The sequence below is a fragment of the Rhipicephalus microplus genome, chromosome 8, assembly GCF_043290135.1.
Source record: "Rhipicephalus microplus isolate Deutch F79 chromosome 8, USDA_Rmic, whole genome shotgun sequence".
Classification (NCBI taxonomy): Eukaryota; Metazoa; Arthropoda; class Arachnida; order Ixodida; family Ixodidae; genus Rhipicephalus; species Rhipicephalus microplus.
Window position 1 is genome coordinate 30,799,774 of NC_134707.1, and position 21,051 is coordinate 30,820,824.

The 21,051-nt window shown below is 45.8% G+C and overlaps 1 protein-coding gene and 1 long non-coding RNA gene across 3 annotated transcripts; both read left to right on the top strand.

Annotated features, from left to right (window-relative positions):
- The first annotated feature begins 111 nt into the window (after positions 1 to 111).
- LOC142768905 (uncharacterized) lies at positions 112 to 8,350 on the top strand. Of its 2 annotated transcripts, none has more exons than XM_075871448.1 (2): positions 112 to 262; positions 4,145 to 8,350. In XM_075871448.1, exon 2 carries the CDS (start codon positions 4,221 to 4,223, stop codon positions 7,083 to 7,085), a length of 2,865 nt encoding a protein of 954 aa, XP_075727563.1. In that variant the 5' UTR covers positions 112 to 262; positions 4,145 to 4,220; the 3' UTR covers positions 7,086 to 8,350. The 2 variants fall into 2 exon arrangements, with proteins under 2 accessions (XP_075727563.1, XP_075727564.1); XM_075871449.1 differs by having other exon boundaries at positions 149 to 262; positions 4,149 to 8,350.
- A 5,465-nt stretch (positions 8,351 to 13,815) lies between these two features.
- On the top strand, positions 13,816 to 20,177 carry LOC142768906 (uncharacterized). Its single transcript, XR_012885539.1, has 2 exons — positions 13,816 to 14,055; positions 16,337 to 20,177. It is a non-coding gene; the product is annotated as an uncharacterized LOC142768906 (long non-coding RNA).
- The last annotated feature ends 874 nt before the right edge of the window (positions 20,178 to 21,051 follow it).

A 21,051-nucleotide genomic window follows, 5' to 3' on the forward strand; every position in this document is an offset into this window, starting at 1 on the left:
AGATGAAGACAACCGACTACAACGCGTGCAAGATAAAACGCCTGCGATGCACTTTGATACTATGTGACGGCATGCGCGCTAGCATCGAATGGCTCCCCTAGCTCTTCCATCTTCGCCCTCTTACGGTGAAGTGGCTTCACTTGGGTGGCGTTTTTTAACCACGCTCCTTTCGTGAGGGTGTTTCTTTGACGAAGGTAACTGCAGGCTACGTGGTTCGATTGCAAACAGAGGCGCACGGAAGTCTCATTTGGGCAAGGAAAAGGTGAGGAATGTGATTTTTTTTCCTGGTTTTTTTCACATGCACATGTTTTCGCGTATTCCGAAGGAGAAGGACGTCGTTGATGAGCGGCGAAAGGTAGGCGCCATAACTGTGCGAGTAGGCTTAGTCAAGAAAGCTTAACGCAGGTTGCCTTATCCAAAACGATGTCAAGAAGCCAACGTTGCATGCGATACTCAGTGTAGTGTTTTGCCTTAAGGATATCAAAGCAAGATAACTTCGAACCTAATATTGTTTTGCACATATTGCTCGAGTTCCGGCTTCATAACGAAAGAAGTCCGGTATTCTTCTTAAAGCCTCCATTCTAACCCATTCTTCAAGAAATTGCAATTGTTCTACAACTCTTCATAAGAAATCAATAAACCTTTTGATGTGATTTTGTAGGGATCTCCCAGAAACGTGCAAAATATCTTGTTCCAATTAGGATTAAAATAAAACTTTATCGAGGCAGCATCCTATGCGCTAAGAAGTGAGTGTTAAATTTAGTGTTTTGTGCCTTTATGCTTGTCTCTCTGTAGTTTTGCGCAAAAAAATTATTCTTACGATTTCAAATAGTATGAGATGATGCCCACTCATTTAGGCTTTTCTTGACACTTAGCAGCGACATTTCTAACAATTTTCAGTCTTTGTGAATATACACCGCTTGAAATTCAATTTTCCATCAATTAACGCATTGCTCTACTGAAGCAAATAAAGCATCACTGTACAAGGGTACCCGTTTAGAAAGTGCGCATGCTTCAAACTGCAACATTCTTCTAATAAAATTTGTCATAATTTGAAAAGTTCTTTGTTCAAAGGTTTGGTTTCTCCGCATGCCTACAAAGAATAGTTTACCTTTGCGCATGCGTTATTGAGTTTTCATGCACAGCAAAATTCCCATCGATGTGTGGGCGCGTGTTGTATATCTGCCAGAAGCCGCACAAGTTGTTTTTTTATATATAACAAGTTGTACAGGCAGGTGAAACAAGTTATGAAAAATGCTACCGTGTATGCAAACTCTAGTGAGTGTTAAGGCAGAGCCGGTGCTAAACTGTAACAGTGTGTCTTTTGAAAAATATACCGGCGTTACCTTTTACGCGTTCAAGTAAATGAAGTGGGCCAAGTGCATCCTTCTGCGCCAGTGGTGCATCGTTATATAAACGCTTGACAAATAAACAGGCACTCTGCAATGCACGTCATCCGAAAATTCCAGTTTTATTTCGTAAAAAAGTTTTTGCAGCAATTTTCAAACTAGGTCAATGTTAAAAGTGCAACGTTAAAATATTTCACATGTTCAATTCAATTTGTTATCACGTTGGGTACGAGCATCCTTCAGCACTAATCAATTCCTCTCATTAGAATGCTTTTATTTAGACGAGTGTGCTTTTGTGAAAATAGCATTCAGAAAACGCGCACACTTTTGTTGGTAGATTTTCGATTCACAAAGAGTGGCTCTTTAAAGCTAGAACACTCTCGTCAAAGTTTTAATCTTTCATGATGCTTATTTCATTCATCCGTATACACCTTTCTTCCGTGGTTGTTTTGATCCAGCTGGTGCGCTTGCTTATTTTTGAGTTATTTGTGTTGCAATTTATTCTACATTATAACTACGTCTTTTCAGCCTGTGCCCTACTCCTACATTTTTTTAACTGTTTTCTGGACATCTTTCCGTCATAATGTTTACACGTTTCTCACATCGATACTAATGCTACTCTATATACCAGTTCATTATTCGCGTCACTTATAAACGCAGAAACAAATCTAGAATATTCAATCTCCAGTGACGTCCTCTTTTTCTCGTTTTTTTCCTTACAAATACCAGTTCGTTAGAGTAAACAGCAGGTTGTGCTTAGTTTGTACATGTAAAAGTGGTAAAAACTGGTAAACAAGCTGAACAGTACTTTTATACTTGTAAGCGGTAATGTTCGCATATATTATTCAGGTACGTTCTGATGCTGTTACACTGAAAGGGGCATGAGGCAGACGTCAGCGTTTGTATTTCCGTGCCGCAAAGTGATCAACAGCAATGAATTACAACGCCAATAAATTGCTTAAACCTTATAATTGACTTCAACTCTAATATCTTTTAGTTATCAACATATATGGGCAATATAAATAATCTAGGGGGCTCTTCTATTGCGACAATGTCAGCCTTGGTAAAGCAACGGCTACGATGATCAGCTCTTGACTCAAAGGTCGGTGGTTCGATCCCGGTTGAAGCGGATGCATGTCAATGGAGGCGGAACGGTAGAACCCCGTGTACTGTGGGATGTCGGCGCACGTTAGAGAACACTAAATGGTCGGAATTTCCGGAGCGTTACATTACGGTGTCTCTCATTTACATATGGTGATTCTAGGACGTCGAACACCAGATAATGTTATATTATGTTCCAACATTGACCGTATAGCGGATCGCTCGAGCTGCGCATGACCACACTCACCCGCTGGTCATGTTCACGCCGTTCGCTATCGCAACGTGCCGTAACTCCCCACATGAAATTGTCATCAATTCCCTAGACGCTTGGGTTTTTCTTATGTAACAATGAGCTTAGAAGAGTAAGAGCTTGGGCTAGTTGGTACGACATGACGATAGTTATAGCGCGAGAACAGAACGACGACACAGGCACAAAATGTGTTCTTCGTGTCCTTCTTGTGTCTGTGTCGTCGTTCTGTTCTCGCGCTATAGCTGTCATGGTGAAATTATATTGCAGGGGTGGTGGTTCAAAAGAAAACGGCATTATCCGTTTTAAACTCAATCATGATTCTGGCGTTCAACTTTTCATAAGGTGAATAATGATATCGGGGGGAGGGGTCTAAGATCCGAAAAGACCGATATGATTGAGCGACGCCGTAATGTAGGGCTCCAGAAATTTTGAACACTTGGTTTTTTTTTAACGGGCATTGCCTTCACACAGAACATTGACCTCAGGCATTTTTCCCCAAATCGAAATGTGACCGCCACTGCTGGATTACAGCCAAAGTCTTCTTGAACATTCGACTTCTTATAAATGCAGTTTTCTATTCTCGTTATAATACTCTTCTTTCAATTGCAGGTGTGGTGGTCATGAGCACTGTGGATGAAGAACACATAAATTTTAACAGCTATTCCCAAGTTCCGTAAATAGAGGTATACGTCAGGCGTTCGACCTTCGAAAACCACGTCTACGAACCACTGGTTGGTCGATGCACGCCTGAGCGTATCACTTTGCTGCATAAGATTGCACGCGGTGACCGTTTCATTGAAGCCATGATTTATTTAACTCGTTTCACAACGCGTCCCACGCGCCAATCAGACAGACCTAATACTGTTTCTTTTCTGCTATTTTTCAATTCTGTTAAGCATTATTTCTTTTTTTTTTTCGAGCGTTGTTGGCACTCGGAACAGGCTACATGGTTCCTTGAGAGAAAACCCGCATAAAACGATTGTGGAAGAATTGCCAAACCACAATTTGGTGACCTTTAATATGCATTGTATAAGTGTTGTTTACTAAACCATGTACTCACGCCTCGTATGTCTTTTCTATCAAAACAGCAATATTCAAAATAAATAAATGAAATAAATTAAGTGCTGCCTGAGGCAGGGCTCCGGAGACTTCAGACAGCGGCGATTTTTTAACGTGCAGCAATGTTTAGGAACTTGCACCACTAGTATTCCGCCTTCATCGAAATGCGGCTTTTACAGTCGGGATTCAAACCCGTAGCCTACGGGTCAGCAGTCGAGCACGATAACCACTAAAACGACATGGCGGTTATAATGTTACTGTTTTCGCTCTTTTATGCTTAGCATAATTTTTAACCAAAAACTATTTCTCCATCGAGTTCCGTACTTGACCAATAAATGAACCTGTTTATATAGGACAAACAATTGTCTCGCTTTTTTTTTTCAAGGTAGAGCAAGGCACACGGAGGCTACCTAAAAATACAAGGCTGGTGGCTTCATGAAAACTTAAGATCCGACAACGGGATGAAGCAGGCGGATGATCCGGATGATAGGCAAGGAGGTCACCTTCGTGACCAGACGACGGAAGAAACTGCACGAGTTGTCTCTGAAGCCGCACCTGACTACAGCAGTTTGGCAGGAACACATCAACGATCTTTGCAAAGTCCCAATGACTCCTACATAGAACAACCACAGAGTGAGCCGACTAATGCGCCAGCCCCGATGTCTTCCTCGGCTATTATTCCTTCAGATAGTGCTTCTCCTGGAGATAGTGTTAGTAGTAGCTCTGGAATAGACACACTTGCCGATGCCGACATTCAGACAGCCTTCAAAACTGCCAAGACTTCTCAGGACAGGCCGCCGGTACTGCAAACAAGCACACCACACGGAGGCAAAAAGGCCTTGGATAGCCACGATGACACACAATATGCCACTTCTGCTACGACGGACACTAGTGTGGCGTCCCGAAAAACTCCAGCGGCGAACCCATTGCACCAATCGCATCTAGATACCCACAAGCCTGTTACGCCAGTAAGGCAAGAAGGCAAGTTCCCTTCTCCAAAAAGACGTCAACCGTATTCACAGAGAGTCCGCCGGCAGCCGAACACTGCCGTGCGTTTCACTGTTACTGCGCGGAACATCCCCACAATGACCCTTTTAGACCAGGTCCCAACGCATACTGTTGATTCTCATGTTGAAGATGTCTTGCGCGGCGCACAAGGCCACGAACTAGGGAAACCGCAAAGCGTTTACCCGTTCTCACTTACCACGACGCGCCAGCATATAAACCCGCCCCAAGCAACATGGTCAGCTGCAGAGGTAGACCAGAATCGGTATGTTCAGTTGCCTCCATCAACGATTCAGGCCCCGGGCACCTTCAACATGCCGGGTACGATGCAGTACCCTACTTATCCTTCAGTTCAGAATTATGCTAGTCTTAAGTTCCCAGGACAAGGCAACCAACATCAGCATCCACAAGTCATTAACTTTATTAGACCGCCTGAGGCTCACCTGTCCCTTCCCGCATTTTCACAAATAACTACGATGGGAATTCAACATCTCCCCCCGCCACTAAATCCTTATTTCAGTCCCATTCTTCCTTTTCGTGAAAACAACCCTCTCATGACGAGTGCAGGCCAGTACCCAGCTGTTCCTCTTCAACCTACAAGCAATTGGCACTCACTACGTGGCAACCAGCTAGTGCAGCCGCCCATTCCAGTGCATGGCACAGGGCCTCCACCAATTATTGTGACACCACCATCGCCAGCAGTTATTTCTCAACGTGTATCACAACCTGCATTGGTGTCGCAGCAGGCTAAGAAACAAAAAGCGCCCAACAGGGGAAAAAATTTCCGGAAGGCAACATCACAGGTCAGTGAAACTGATCTGCGAGCCGTACCGTCAACGCGAGTTAGCTCGCGACCTGCCTCGCAACCTTCAATGGTATCGCAAAAGGCTGGTCACCAACAAGCGAAGAACAGGACACCATATCTTAAAATCAGTCCTAATGACGCCTATATAGAACAACCCGTCGGCACGACTGATCCGCGACTCGGACAATCGACCGGAACTAGTTTGCAAACTCCGCAACAACCTTCAGTGATGTCTCCACAGGCTGAGCAGCAGACCGCGAGTTCCAGTACACCATACCTCCAGATAGCAGCATCACGGGCCCGTGGAACTAACCCGCCAGTCGTAGCATCTGCAGAAGTTAGTTTGGGACCTGTGCCACAAGCTGTGATGTCGCCGCAAGAGGCTGAGCAACAATCAGCACGCTACAGGACACCATATCTTCAAGTGACACCGCCATGCGCTAGTGGAAATGGTCCGCGATGCGGCAAATCGCCAGGAGGCAGTTTTGAACCTGCACTGGAACCTGCAGTAGTGTCACAACAGCACACGGGAAACATGACACCATATTTTCAGATTGCACCACCGTGCGTTGGTGACACTGATTCACGGCACATACCTTTGCCAAGTGCTTCTTTTCAGCCTGTGTCCCAACCTGCGATGGTGTCGCAACAGACTGACCAACAACATGTGTTCCACAGGACACCATATCTTCGGGAGCCGCCACCACCACGCACAAGTCCAACTGATCCACTACCCGAACAACGTGCCACAGACGACGCACATTCGACGGGAAGGGTGACAGGTTCGCAGGTAATGACGGCTTTGCAAATATACAAGGAAGGGTGTCAAAAAATTCGTGGAGATATGTTGAATGATACGCGCGCTCTTCTGCGGCAGCTGAAAGCTGGCGATGGATCACGTTCTCAATCGGACAGGACAAGGCCATCTTCCGCGCAGTCAAAGACAAAGCACGTCATTTCGCAAGTTTTGGCAGTGGTAGATGGCTACGTATCTCAAGAAGAAAAGCTTTCGGCGACAATGTTTAATGCTATGACGTCTCTTCTTAAGTCAATGGAAGGTTCTCAAGAGAATGCTACAGCAACCACTGATGTGAGACGCGCATCAAAGCGGAGGCCCACGTGGGCAGCCAAATACAAAAAGCTTCTCTATATCACAGATGCTCCCCGGAGGTTTGCATGTGAAGAGAACTTGGAAGAACAGACAGCAGCTGCTGCTTCCACCGTAACCACATGTGATCCCCACCTCAATGATAACTCCGAATTGACCCGTGAGTCCGATGCAATAGTACCATCGCTTGAACGACTGTGCCTGCAGACACCTCCGGAACATCGTCCCGATCCAGAAGAACGGACATCAGATATTCCACAGCCAGTACAAACGGTGTCAACTTTTGGTGCTGCCCGCCGAAGACTCCAAGAATTCCAAAGACTGTGCCCATCGAACCCGGAAGCTAAACAAGATGACACCGTCGCGTCCCAACCAGCTTCGGTGGAGAGGCCGCCACCTGAGCAGTGATGAGGAGGAGGGTGCATTTCACCACACTGACATGGTGGCTCGAATAACTGCAGCAATGTGGTATGAACAGGCACATTGCCTTTGCCACGAATGCTGTGTTGTAATCCAAGTCGATGATGGAAATAATAACAAACAACTCTTTACAAAGAGATCTATCTATTCTCTACAATAACACCCTGCATGTAGAATGTATTGAGCAAGAGCAGTAGTTGCTAAAACAACCAGGTCACCTCGCGTGGCCAAGCAGGCGCTAAATGAGGAAGTGACCTCCTAGTACAGAGCGAATAAGGCGAAAAACGTCTTCCAGGCTGCAAGTTTGCGTCGCTATGACATATTGGAACGGAAGCCGGGTATTTTTCGCAAGTAGCATGGTGATCAGGTCCGCCTGCTGCGGGTGCGAGAGAAGAAATGTACTGCACGAAGTCGCAAGACTCATGTGTCACAAAATGTTTAAAACATGGCAAATCAAATGTTGTTGAGGGCCCTCTGCAGTGCTTCCAAAATTTGCGATATGACCTTTCGGACGCAATCACTAGAAATTCCCATGCTGGACTTGTCGCATTTGCAACACCGTGAAAAAAAAAATGAAATCATCTTCAGAATGGGCACAACGTGAGGCTTTTGAAAGAATAAAGTCGTCACTTTTGAAAGTTGCTGCATACCAGGTCGACGTTTAAAATGCCCAATGAGACATCGGTCCACAGGCCCCACTGGGGTTTTACCAGAACCCCTGCCGTTGCAAGGAGAGCTTCTGACTCTTTTGAGGATTCTTCTGACTTTTCTGTGTTACTGAAGAGCTCCTCCACCACAAATGATCATGCAGTCCTAGTTATTCACAGGACAATCAATTATACGTCTAACAGAAGCTAGCCGTTATATTTAGAAAGTCCATAAAACTTTCTCCTCGTGCCCCGAAGCGGAGAATACAGCGTCACTTTAGCCCGATACCAGGAGCGTACACCGCCGAACCGAAGTACGTTTCCTGACTTCTTCTCAGAGGGCTAAAATTTTTCTCCTAGTGATTCAGAACCGTTCAAATGTGCGCTCTAGTATATGGTTATTTCACAATTGAAACCCTGGAAGTAGGGCCCTGGAGTTTTATGTTGTGCTCACAATCGACTAGACAAATCACCCATTTTTTTGTCTATTGCCTGTTTATGTACACTATTTTATTTTTTTACTCATGACAATTGACGACGCTTTTCGCGTCAGCAAAGCACAGCGCACGTGCTAGACGACCGGGAAATAAAGTGCATTAAACCAAATCCACCCGTGCTTTGTGAAATTTCTTCTTAGGAATGACATGTTCAACACTTGTGTAATGATTCCCAGTGGGTGACACGTTGGGAAAAGGTCTCAGACAAGGTTGTATGCAGATTGTTTTTTTTTCGGGGGGGGGGGGGTGGCGCATCTCACTGATCTGAAATGGGAGCCAGACCAGCAAGTGGTAATTTTGCGCTTTGTATGTATGGCAAAAAAACATTTCGGCGGAGGAAGAACGGGCCATTTCCGTCTGCTGGCTGCATTGCTGCTCTGAAATTACCGTAGCGAATTCAGTAGGGTACAGCGGTCACCCCTAGGTGACCATTTAGGTGACCGTTCAATGTAAGAGAAGCAAAGTACGGCCTGATTATCACCGCCTAAGCACACTGTCATCAGTCGGTATTTCACAGCTTTCCGATTGAACTTTCAGTTGGTAGTAAGCGCCTGTCCGTGTCTTAGCTGTCCTTGTCTACGTATCGGGCTCGTATACTTTATACCATCATGAATCATCACCTCGCCCAGTAAACCGTTTTGTCAAGCACTCAATACTTGCATTTAACGAGTGACCCCCGCGTTTACCGAGTGATAAACGTGCGTTCACCGTAATGATCACGGGATCAGTTCTCACGGCTCACTAAAATCCGAGTTTCTTGGTAAAAATTGAGACAACGACGCCACAGGTGGCTGTCGCCAATGGAGTGTTTTCAATACTACGTGAATGAGCGCTAATCGCGAATATTTATCGATTTCGATCATTTAGGTGTAAATAGCTACCAACATATGCTGTGGCGTAAAGCAGATGCATGCGCATCTGACAGTTTGCATATTGGGTTCCCTATTGTTCAGTATAGTCTTGCACCATGCGTGAGGGCATGTGAGCACTAGGAGTTCTTGTTTGCACAGGATGACCGAATTATCGGGCTTCTATCTCGTCCAGAGCGCATAGAGGACACAGGACCCGAAGCAACTTGCGTCCACCATCTCGCAGTGATTACGATAGATTTTTTTCGCCTTGTGGCTACGCGAATTCGAATCCACCCTCGTCGAAAAACTTTTTTTCGCCAGTACCTTTTCCCTTTGTCTTCCGTTCTATATCTCTATTTCTGTATTTGGTCCATGGCAAAACACGTTCACTGAAGCCCTAAGCACACGCACGCATGACGAAGCGACCACGCATGCCGTATGGATGGATGGATGGATGGATAAGGCAGTACCCTTTAGATCGGGTGGTGGCTAGCTCCACCAAGCCGTAATACTCAATGAACCAAAAACTAGATTTATTCATTTTTTCCTTAAATAGTGAGGTGGATGATTCGTACTTTGCAGCGAAGGGTTCAATTTTCACTCGTGCCTTGACTTTAGCCACGAATCAGATAACCTCCTTCTAGTTAATTCTACCCGCTTAAAGTCTATTTTGCCCTCACTTTCCCTAAACCCCAGTGCTTTGAAAAACTCTGCGCCATCAACCTGAACTACAGGGTGAAGCCCTTTACAGAACATTATCAAGTGTTTGGCAGTTTTTTCTTCCTCTCCACATGCACTGCATACCGTGTCTACCCCTTCGTATTTGGCCCGATATGTCTTTGTTCGCAATACTCCCGTCCTGGCCTCAAATAGTAAAGAACTACCCCAGGTACTATCATAGATCCTTTCCTTGGCTATTTCATGCTTAAAAGTTTGATAGATCTCTAGTGCGGACTTCTTAATCATGCCAATTCTCCACATATTGGTCTCAGCTTCCTTCACCTTCTTCTTAACCGATAATTCTTTTTGGTTTGGCCCCCTGCTGTTTTCCAATTATTTACCAGTCAATTTTCTGGTTCGTTCCACCATTTTGTATCGACATTCTTCATGTACAAGTAGCTGAATACCTTCCTAGCCCAACGCTCCTCCCCCATTTCTCTCAATCGCTTCTCAAATTTTATCTTGCTGCTAGCTTCCCTGCCCTCAAATTATGTCCATCCCATATTACCTAGTACTCCCTGATTTGGTGTATTCCCGTGAGCTCCTAAGGGAAGCCTACCTAATCCACGTTGCTTAATTTCTAATCTTGCTTGAACTTCTGATCTCATGCACAAGACCTTATTGCCGAACGTCAGACCAGGAACCATGACCCCTTTCCATATTCCTCTCACAACATCATACCTATTGTATTTCCACAGTACCCTGTTTTTCATTACCGCTGCATTCCTGTTACCTTTCGTCGACACGTATATTTCGTGTTCCCTTAGGTACTCGGCCCCATTGTTTATCCATACGCCCAGATATTTGCATTTATCTGTTATCTCTAGCGTGACCTCCTGTATTCCAAGCTTACTACCTTCATTGTCATTAAAAATCATGACTGATGATTTTTCCTTACTGAATCAGAAATCTAACCTATCTCCCTCATTACCGCAGATGTCCACCAATCTCTGCAAATATTCCTTGTTGTCGGCCATTAGCACTATATCATCTGCGTACATCAATGCTGTTAGTGCCTGTTCAATGAGTTTTCCTTGTTTGACGAAAGAGAGGTTGAAGCTCAGTCCACTTTTCTCTAATTTGGCCTCTAATCCTTGTAAGTACATCATGAATAATAAGGGTGACAGAGGATACCCCTGCCTAAGCCCCCGTTTTACCTCTTCAGACTTGCATATCTGTTTTTCCCACTTTATAACTACCTTGTTACAGTTATAGATATCCTTTAAAAGATTAGTGACTACATCTTCCACGCCTAGTGTGTCCAGTATTCCCCACAACTCCTCTTGAACCACGCTATCATACGCTCTTTGATATCCAAAAATGCTAGCCATAGGGGCCTGTGTTCCTTTTCTGCTATTTCGATGCACTGCGTCAGTGAGAACAGATTGCCTTCCAACCTTCTGTGTTTCCGAAACCCATTTTGCAGTTCCCCCAGGACCCCCTCATCCTCTATCCATGCCTGCAATATTTCCTTTATAATCTGAATCGCCAGCCTGTAGACAACTGATGTCACTGTTATAGGACGGTAGTTGTTTATGTCAGCTTTGTCCCCCTTTCCTTTATAGATCATGCTCATCCTTCTAAGTTTCCATCCATGCAACGCAATGCATATCCTACATGCCATGCTCTGGCGTAATGTAACGCGTGCGGGAGCTTACGGTTTGACCGGTTATGCCGAACTGGCTAGCAACTCTGGCTTTGCTCTTGCCTGTTTTCCTCCTCCCCCCACGTTTTTCTTACCCGTTTTCTTTCATTCTCTCGCCTGATGAGTGCTGTATACGTTTTATGGGAGCGAAGTAAAAAAAAAATGTGAAGAAGAGTACCAACGTGGCGGGTGCAACTTTATGATGATAGGTTGTTTTTTTTTTTCATGAATTAGAACCAACAGCAAGCAAGAGCACCTCCAGGGTTAAAATATGGAGGTGGTAATTAACCTCCTGCGCACATTTTCTGAGCCGCGCAACCTGCTATTCTCATTAGGGTAATTTGGTAGGGTGAGTTTGTTCATTGTCTGAAATTAAAAGTGCGCGTGTCGTCCCTCAACTTCTACTTTTTGACAACCCCATCCTCATTACACTGGACAAATGCACTCAGTTGCAGAACAATGAAATCTTAATTGGATTCTTCCCACAGAGTGCCTTGTTTTCAGCTCTCATTCCATATAAAAATCAATTATTGCAGTTGTCTCATAAAAAATGCTGTTATAGCAAGAAAGGATACACTGACTACTATGTAGCCCCGCCGTAGTGGTCTAGCGGCTAAGGTACTCGGCTGCTGGCCCGCAGGTCACGGGTTCGAATCCCGGCTGCAGCGGCTGCCTTCCCTATGGAGGCGGAAATGTTGTAGGCCCGTGTGCTCAGATCTGAATGCACGTTACAGAACCCCAGGAGATCTAGATTTCCCTAGCCCTCCACTACGGCGTCTCTCATAATCATATGGTGCTTTTGTGACGTTAAACCCTACATATCAATCAACGACTGCTATGTGATATTATCGTCAACACTAAATACGCATGAGTAACCTGAATAATCAACAATATGCGTAGTTCGTCGAGTGTCTGCCGAGCTTATCGCGCACTATACCATCAATAAATCACGTTAACGTCTGTGAATTCATTCCGGCCAAATGATGTGATGAGATAATTCATCTGCATGACAAATGGAGGCGTGTAGCTTGGTGAAATTTACTGCTTGGCTACTATGTTGTCACGAGGTCGAGACGGGGACCAAGGCAGCAGGAACGTGGTAATGTACTACTTGTCCGTGCATGGTTGTCTGCTGAATATGTTTTCATGCAGAAGTTTTTTTGCGTAGAATATTATCCCCGCAATTGTGTGTCACAGACGTTACGAAAAAACTTAGTGTGCAAGATAACACAGCATATAATCCATAATCCTTGACATGCCGCAGTTAATGCAGGCATGGCCAGCAGTTTTTTTCTAGGGAGTGTGGGGCCAGTGGGTCAACGGGTCCGGTCACCCCCCCCACACACACACACACACACGCACACACGTGCGCACGCACACACACACACACGCACCACGCACACACGAACACACGCACACACGCACGCACGCACACACGCACACGCACACACACACACGCACGCACACACACGCGCAAACGCGCACACGCACACACACACACACACACACACAGAGAGAGAGAGAGAGAGAGAGAGAGAGAACAGAAATTTTGACGGAGAGGGGGCCTGGTGGCTGCAATCTATGCGTAGCCACAGGTGCCCGTGCCCCCGCCCCCTGCTTCAGAACTTTCTGTCTTTTTTGTCATAACAAAAAAGAAAAGAGTTGCGTAAATCTCTGGCTGAAACTACACCACCTGTCCGTCTGTACACAAGTCTTGTTCTTCCCAGCGCCTTTCACGCATTTTTTTTTCTACGGGTTACCTTTGTATTTATGGATCAATGTAAGCGAGCGTTTTTGCAATTGAGCCTTGTGGAAACGTGGTAACTGTGACTGGGAGTGAAATTCATGCTCGCATGCTAAACAGTGCAGCAGCTTAGCCGGAATGTTCTTAACTATCAAAACTGATGCTGAGGAAACGAGGGCGTGAACAGAAACGGTGCCTTTCTTGTTCGGAAGTTACGACTTGCCTCAGCATGCGTCTACATTAGAGTAATTGCGAACATTTAGCCATCTGGTCTGAGAACAGACTAATCGCCCAGCCTATCTGTTTTTCTTTTCTTACCCCGCCTAACAATGTATTAAAATAATAATAATAAATAGGTAAACAATAAATAAAAATGATAAATTATAAAATACCCATTTACATTTTATGACGTTATGTGGTCGTCATCGCGTGTTTTTATGCTTAAAACGTCAATAAGGCATCTAAGTATCTCGCCGTAAAGGACTGCAACACGAGCAAAGTCAGTCACATGTCATGTCTTCGTTTCACGTCTAAAATCTTTAACTGCAACTGAACGTCACAGAGAAGCATACGCTGATAAAAAGTCGTTAAAGAAAAGGCCTACAGCTAACCACCTGGAGGGGAAAAACGCCTGTGACTTCGCTATCTCGAAAAAATTGACGCATGAGCAATGACAGTGTCTACACAGTGTCGTGGTCACTTTGACGTGCCTTCAGTTCAGGCCCAGTAACACTATCACGATTTTTGAGAGTGCGTCGGTAGTAAGAGTGTTCGCTCCGGCGAAGTAATAGTGCACTGCCGTTCTTATTACGTGAGGAAAACAGGTCTAGAACACTGCTCCGCATCAACAAAAGGTGAGGCCCGTGAACGGTTCAACTTGTGCCGTATACTTATTTCACTACAGTGTGCTTTAGTCAGAACGGGTCGGAAGTCTCAGACGACAGCCCATGTACTCGCATACGGCAGCGTGGCTTGGCAGCTCTTGACCCCCCGCTGACCCGTCTGTACGTACGTGGTCATACGCATAGCTATGTGTGTTCCATATACGGTTTATTGGGGACATGAAGAAACCATTAAGAAATGCGTGCCGCGAAGTGTACAGTATCAGTGAGAACATTTACGCTGCGCATGAAATTCATGAAGAAGCGTGTGTCTTTTGTGTTGGCAGTGCAAATTTTCAAGCTAGGTTGAACTCTGATACTGAAAAATAAACCAGTACGTAAAAAGAAATGACGCCTTGTCTGGTTCGTGCATAAATGCCGTCTTTAGATTTTAGGTGCATCTACGTTCCAGTACTTGCAAACGTTTAGAATGACTGCTGGCTGGGCGTGTTGCTGTACGTTAACCATTATTCTACATAAACTTTTAGCAACCAACGGAGCGTAATTTACTGTTCATCCTAACTTTATTCTTCAATTTATGGACGTGGATTTCAAAAATATTAATTGTTAAGGTGCCAGCCATTGCACCACAAAACCCGTTTTATGTTTCACACCTCTTGTTTGCCCGGTGGTTTCGACGCAGTGTACAGATGAAATCATTCTTGTCTGAAGCGACCGAGTGCGTTACTGCGAACGCTGTCGTAGTCCACAACTACTGCCTCACGTTAGCTATACAAGCTTCCATTGAAGATTGAATAAGGGCACAAGGTCCTACGATGTAATACAACTCTCTTCGGTGAGATTGTGGCGTCAGCCTTCCGATATTTTTGCACGAAACAACAGCCGAAGTGGCCTACTAGGGGGGCTCCCGCTTCCGGCCAAGTGGAATTCTGCCTGTAATATTGGTTGTCTGTGCTGACGTGAAAGTCGCAGGACCGCAATCCAGCTACGGCTGCCAGATTCCCAGAAGAAAAATTACTGGATGCTCGTCTGCTTTCGTATATGTGCGAATAAAAAAAAAATTGGTGGTCGTATTTTCCGCAGTTCATACGATTAGTGGAGTGATGATTTAAGTAAGCTGTTGTTCATAGCTCCTCGTGTTTTGCATTGGAAGACGTGGACGAGACAGGGAGTGCACACCGGATGCTGCGGAAACACCGTTGTCCGCTGAATCTTAACTTGATTTTAGTACGTAAAAGCAACTCAGTAATATATTATCACATCTTTCATGTGCATTTTCGGCTCCCCTTGAGGGCGTTTATATTTGGCGGTATGTTTCGCAGGCATGATTTGACTGATGTTTGGGGTTTAATGTCCCAAAAACACCAAGTGATTATGAGAGACACTGTAGTAGAGGGCTCCGGAAATTTCGATCACCTGGGGTTCTTTAACGTGCGCTCAAATCTGAGCACACGGGCCTACAACTTTTCCGCCTTCATCGGAAATGCAGCCGTCGCAGCCTGGATTCGATCCCGCAACCTGCTGGTCAGCAGACGAATACCTTAGCCACTAGATTACCGCGGTGGCGCCTTGTCAGAGTATATTGTCTAAGCGGGCAAAGTTATACTGATGTGCGAGTATTTGAGCTCTGAAGTTCAGGACGGATCCTGCGCAATGGTTGGAGAGAGTTTGAGCTTAAATACTGGAACAGCTCCGTTTATGACACCACAACGAAAAGATATATTTCAGGCACGTCATCTCTATAGCAATTTTCGCTTGAACAGTTTGACTATGGCGCAAAAAAACTTTCCGATAAGGCGTATAAATGCGAGGCCAATGTTACTTGATATTACATTGAGTAACAGTTAGGACTACAAAGTTAAAAGCATACCACTGGTCCAGGTAGTATGCTGGTCCAATGGGCAGGCTCCTATGGCTGATTGGCTATAAATATGTCTATGTTTAACATTGAAAATCTAAGGATATTGTGCCTCAGCCGCGAGGTCATAGCTATACTATCTTGCCTTCTTGACAAATTGTATTACGTTAAGCAAGTGGAGCGAGATATTGGGGGTCAACAACATGATCTCGGAAGCTTGCCGTATTCGGAGAATACGCGCGAAACCTTTCTACACGCGCTTCACAGCAGGCCTCCACTGCTGGCCTGCATCATTTTATTTTATGGTGTTGACCAGCTGTTCTAATTTACTATGGATGAAATTGTGTCCTGTATTTCTGGTTCCTTTAGGCATGTTTTATTTATTTATCTATTTATGTAAATTTATTCATTCATTTACTTATTTTTCAATTGCAGATTCTCTGTTTCCAAGTCGCCGTGTCCAAGATCACACGTATAAGAGCACGAGTTTTCTACCAGAGCAAGAACTTTTTTTAATCGCGCTCCTGAGATGTTGCACCTATCTTATCAGTTAACTTTTGCACACCTTGAACGCACAGTCTATACATCTCACGAATTGCCTGTGAGCTAGCTCCTCTGCAAGCGACCAAACCTGAATTCCCCGAGACAACGGCTTTCCTTACACCGCAGAGAGTGATTTCTTTGCCAATAGTTACGCCGCAGTAGCCCGTCAAAGTAGCCTCCTCTGGTGAACAGCATATAGACAACAACAATACTGTTTGCGTGCACCACTGCCGACAGCGAGCGACTCGCAAGCTGACAAGCTGTCGATATCAGATTAAAAGATGGATCCGAATGACGAATCTAACCAACTGGGATGGCATGCTGTTTCGAGTAGGATGCCGATTGTCATCGAAGACGCTTTCGAGCCGCCACCGGCTCATTCACGGCCGCGTCCTGCTGTTCAGCAACACAGAAGTGTCAGGCCATTGGTGCAACATGGGCCACCCTTTGAGAACTCTGAAAACTATCTCCAAGTCGAGCTACCACGTGCACCAATGTTGGCACTACCGGATTGCCGTCACCATCTTGCAGCTGAATGCGATGCGGCTTTGTCTCACGACCACTCGTACTCGTCACTCTCAAACTATACGTCTTCTTCTCCTACCACTCCCAGTGGAGAAATCGTTCCTTCCAGCACTTCTATTGGAGAGCAGGATCATGCCCAAAACTCCGACTCTGTGACTTCGCCCCTATTTCCGCTGCTATCGCTACAACTAATTGAATGCGTCGAAGGCAGGACACGCCAAGTTTCAGAACAGCCGTTACCGCAGCAGCCTAGTGTAACTCCTAAAAACACATACCTGGATTCTAGATCTTTGCGTGAGCTGCTTTCGTCTCCACCGCAAATGCGCTCTATCGAACAACCGGGGAGCAGGGCAAGAAGACTGGAAAATGTGCGAAGGAATATCGGAATAGAACTACAAGTACTGGCACCTAGTGCGCAACCTCCAAATTTGAACTCACCCTTACATCAGTATGTTGGGGCGACACCATTTTGTTCAACACCGCGAAAACGGTATAGTAATGGTGTAAACTCACCGGATAGCTCAAGCTGTCCAGCATCGCCTATGGGGTCATTGACAAATGCTGACCGTCAGCCTGCTGGAGAGCCTCGACAATGCCATACGGCACCATTAGACCAACACCTGTCGACCCCCGATGGAAAACAGACGCAGGGTGTTCAATCTGCGACGGAAGCGCACGCCGCACGATGCGACTACGCAGCTCGACAACCTAGACTTCGTTTTCCGAGAAAAACTGAGCCTCGCACCACACGCAAGCGCACAGCAGCACGAGATGATGGTTCACACGTGAATAGTTGCGCGACGAACGGCAAGCCAAGTGTCCATCGCACTGTGTCTTTGCGGCCCGATTGGGAGCAATCACTTCCGATGCTGGCTGACATCTCAAGTCTACTAGATTCTGAAGAACGATCAATCCTACAGCCTGCACACCTGCAGATGCTACAACACACCGCAGCTCAATCGGGTGCACTAGCCGCAGCCGTCGCACAGTTAGATCGCACTGCGCCACAAATGATGCAACTGATGCTAGGGATTGGTCGAACATGGGAGGCTGTGCAGGAAGCATGGTCGTCATTTGAAAAAGTCTCAACGTGTTTTCGGGAACTTCAGGGTCCCCTGGAAGCAGTTGGATCCGCGTTAAAAGAAGCACAGCGGTTGCAAACAAGCAATGCAAACAACAATTTAGGCAACATCCCGTACCAGGGCACACCGGATCAGAATGCGAAAAACTGCCAGCGATTGGGGGCAGACGCCAATGATGGTGAATTGACTCAAAGTTACTCACCAACTCACGTAACTGGTTTGAATCTAAGTGCTGAAAGCAATATTTTCGCTACTTATGCGGCGGCTGACATGCAAATTTCAGTTTCGCAGTACAAGGCAGATATCGCGAAAGTGCGGAAATCTCTGGGTGGACAAAGCTCACAGTCAAGTTCAGATAGCAGCATTGCCTCAAATATAACGGACACTGAAACACGAGGAGCTCCGCGCGCGCCAGCACTCACTGATTGTGGTGCCGCAAAACAACACTGTCAGAAACCAGCTACGGGGATCGCAATGATGGCGCAGCCAAGGCAAACTGAAGTAAAGCTGTCGTCTTCCATGCTTTTACTGGATGATAAAATGCGGGACCTAGAAAACCATGAGTGGCATCCTTGGTCCTATGGCGAACCTGCTTCATCAAAAAAGCCAACGTCCAAGCAGCTTCCACACAGCCTTGACAACCACGGAGGTAGCAGTAATGTCAGGGTGAGAGCTCGGAAAGAAATGACACCGTCAAAGTATTGGAAAGTTGCCGCCGCTTTAAGTGCAAGTGCACAATCTAGATCTACAACAAATTTGAGATCTCGAACTTCCTTCACCACGCGAACACCCGAAAACATTCTTGAGAACCATCCACACGTGGACCGGTTGCTGCGGAGTAGCCCGAGCAGCACTGAGCAGAGTAAAATATCGCCAGTGCAGGAGAAAACGAGAAATCAAGTAATCAACTTCTGTGGCATCAGCCCTCCCTACCAGAAGACAGGAGGCTCTCTCAAAGGAGGTAGTTGCCCGCTGACCACAGAAACGACTAGCCAATTTGAGACGAGAGAGCGGTTGGCGACGACGACAAAATCAAGATTGGTACCGCCCCACAGCACCGAAGGAACAATGCAATGCCCGACAACCGCAGAAGAAGCTCGAAGCAGAAGCTCTGATTTTTCAACTGCACGTGTGGAACATAACGTCAAAGCATTGCTAGCAGACGCACAAAAACTGTCTCGGCAAAATGTGGAAACTTTATTGAGCCGTAGCATGGTGCCCTATTGGACCCTGACTCGGTGGATGAATGAATACTACCCAAGACGGACACAGTTGTGTGGACGGCCTACTGATGTGCTTATGAACCGCTCTGTTAGGACACGTGGGGCTCTTACATCCGAAAGCGGGGACAAACGGGACAGTCAAAAACCGTACGCTATGGAAGCTGCAGGCATACCAGCACCTGTGATTGTCCCGCCTGAAGTGAGAGAGTCAATCAGACAAAATCCTGGAGAAATGGGTCCAAGGAACGAAGAAAGACTCGATGCTGCGCACGTGCCATACTCGCACTCAAAAGATCAAGCCACTGTAACGACCAAACTTGAAGTGAGTGATAGTCACCGGCTAATCGAAAGCAGCATCGAAGAAGCAAGAGAAGCCGCGGAAAAGCATAACACTGCCAGTATCGCACCACTCTCCGCGTTGAAGGAAGATGAAGCTGCTAAATCGGCGCCGACTGCCACCCGCGATGTACCTGTGGAAGAGAAAGCTTTTGGACATGCCTGTAAAAGTTTCCAGGAACCCGTGAACACACAAATGCAAAACGGAAGGCAACGCGGTCACAATGAAGACATATGTACGTTGCGATGCAATGCACGTGACCCCTCAGAAGAAACGTGATGCGGAAGCGGGAACTTCAGTGACACGTTAACACACTCGCGAAGCCTGACGCCCTTGAATGCTGACATGCAAGGCCATCGCTGCTATTATGCTTCTTGATCGAGCACTGGAAAGACACAAGGAACTATTCTATTAGCACGTGGAACATCATTTCTAAACTTGCATATTTTGTCAACACTTGGAGATGTAACAAAATTTTGCGCGAGTTTGTGGCTCTGTTTTGATAGATGTCATTTTAACTTCTTCTTCATAGCTTGCATTTCAACAATAAATGGCCATCAAGACGATCCCCGTTTCTTTGCTTCTAGCATGTGTCGTAATTGATTTTGGTATATGGAAGTCTTACAGACTATTTGCCAAAATGTTTCTGGGAGCTCCGCAAAGCTGGCTCGGCGAGCTCAAGCGCGTGTGATGCATGTGACATGACTGAAGCCGAACATTGGAATCATTCTAAAACAGGTCTTGTATGGTAGATGCCGTCGGCTATTAGGCCTTCAGAGGGGGGATTACAAGTAGATGTGTGCGTATACCTAGTCTTCGAACCGATTCAAATTCGAATCGAGTAGCTATGTCATCGAATATAACGCGAATTGAATATTATTCGAATTGTTTTGAAAAAGTTAAACAATCGCTTATAGAGCAGCCGGAAAATATTAATGTAACCCATTTCAAAACAGGGCCGTCATTCCATGTGATTTTATCTGAAAAAAAAATGTGCTGCAGTTTGATCAGTGCTGTGAAATTAAAAATGAAAATTTTTGTCTTGCCACTGAGCGCCACTGTGATTGCGGGTGTAGTTGAAGCTGCTTTTACATGGCTGTTGTGGAGCCCGTTGATGAATATTTGGGGGGGGGGGGGGGAAGGAACCATGCAAAGCATTTGTTCACGTTTTCGAGTTTTATTATTAGGCCAACTTCAAACGGACGACGTATATTGTTTGCGTATTTGAACGTTCGTCTAAGATATGTTGGAAACGTCATTAGCTTGAAAGATTAGGGTTCAAGCTTCAGCTTACCGTGCAGAAACTTTTTTTTTCGTTTCTTTAAGCAGAGCCCGTGATACGTGCAGTATGTGTTTTCTAGTGTAGGTTGACAGCGCTCGTTATTCCGCAGTACTTGAGCGTCCCAATGAAGCAGGCAGTTGAGAGTGCACAATGTATTT

Excerpts from the sequence above, each read along its gene's own strand:
- LOC142768905 (XM_075871448.1), top strand. The coding sequence starts at position 4,221 with ATGAAGCAGGCGGATGATCCGGATGATAGGCAAGGAGGTCACCTTCGT.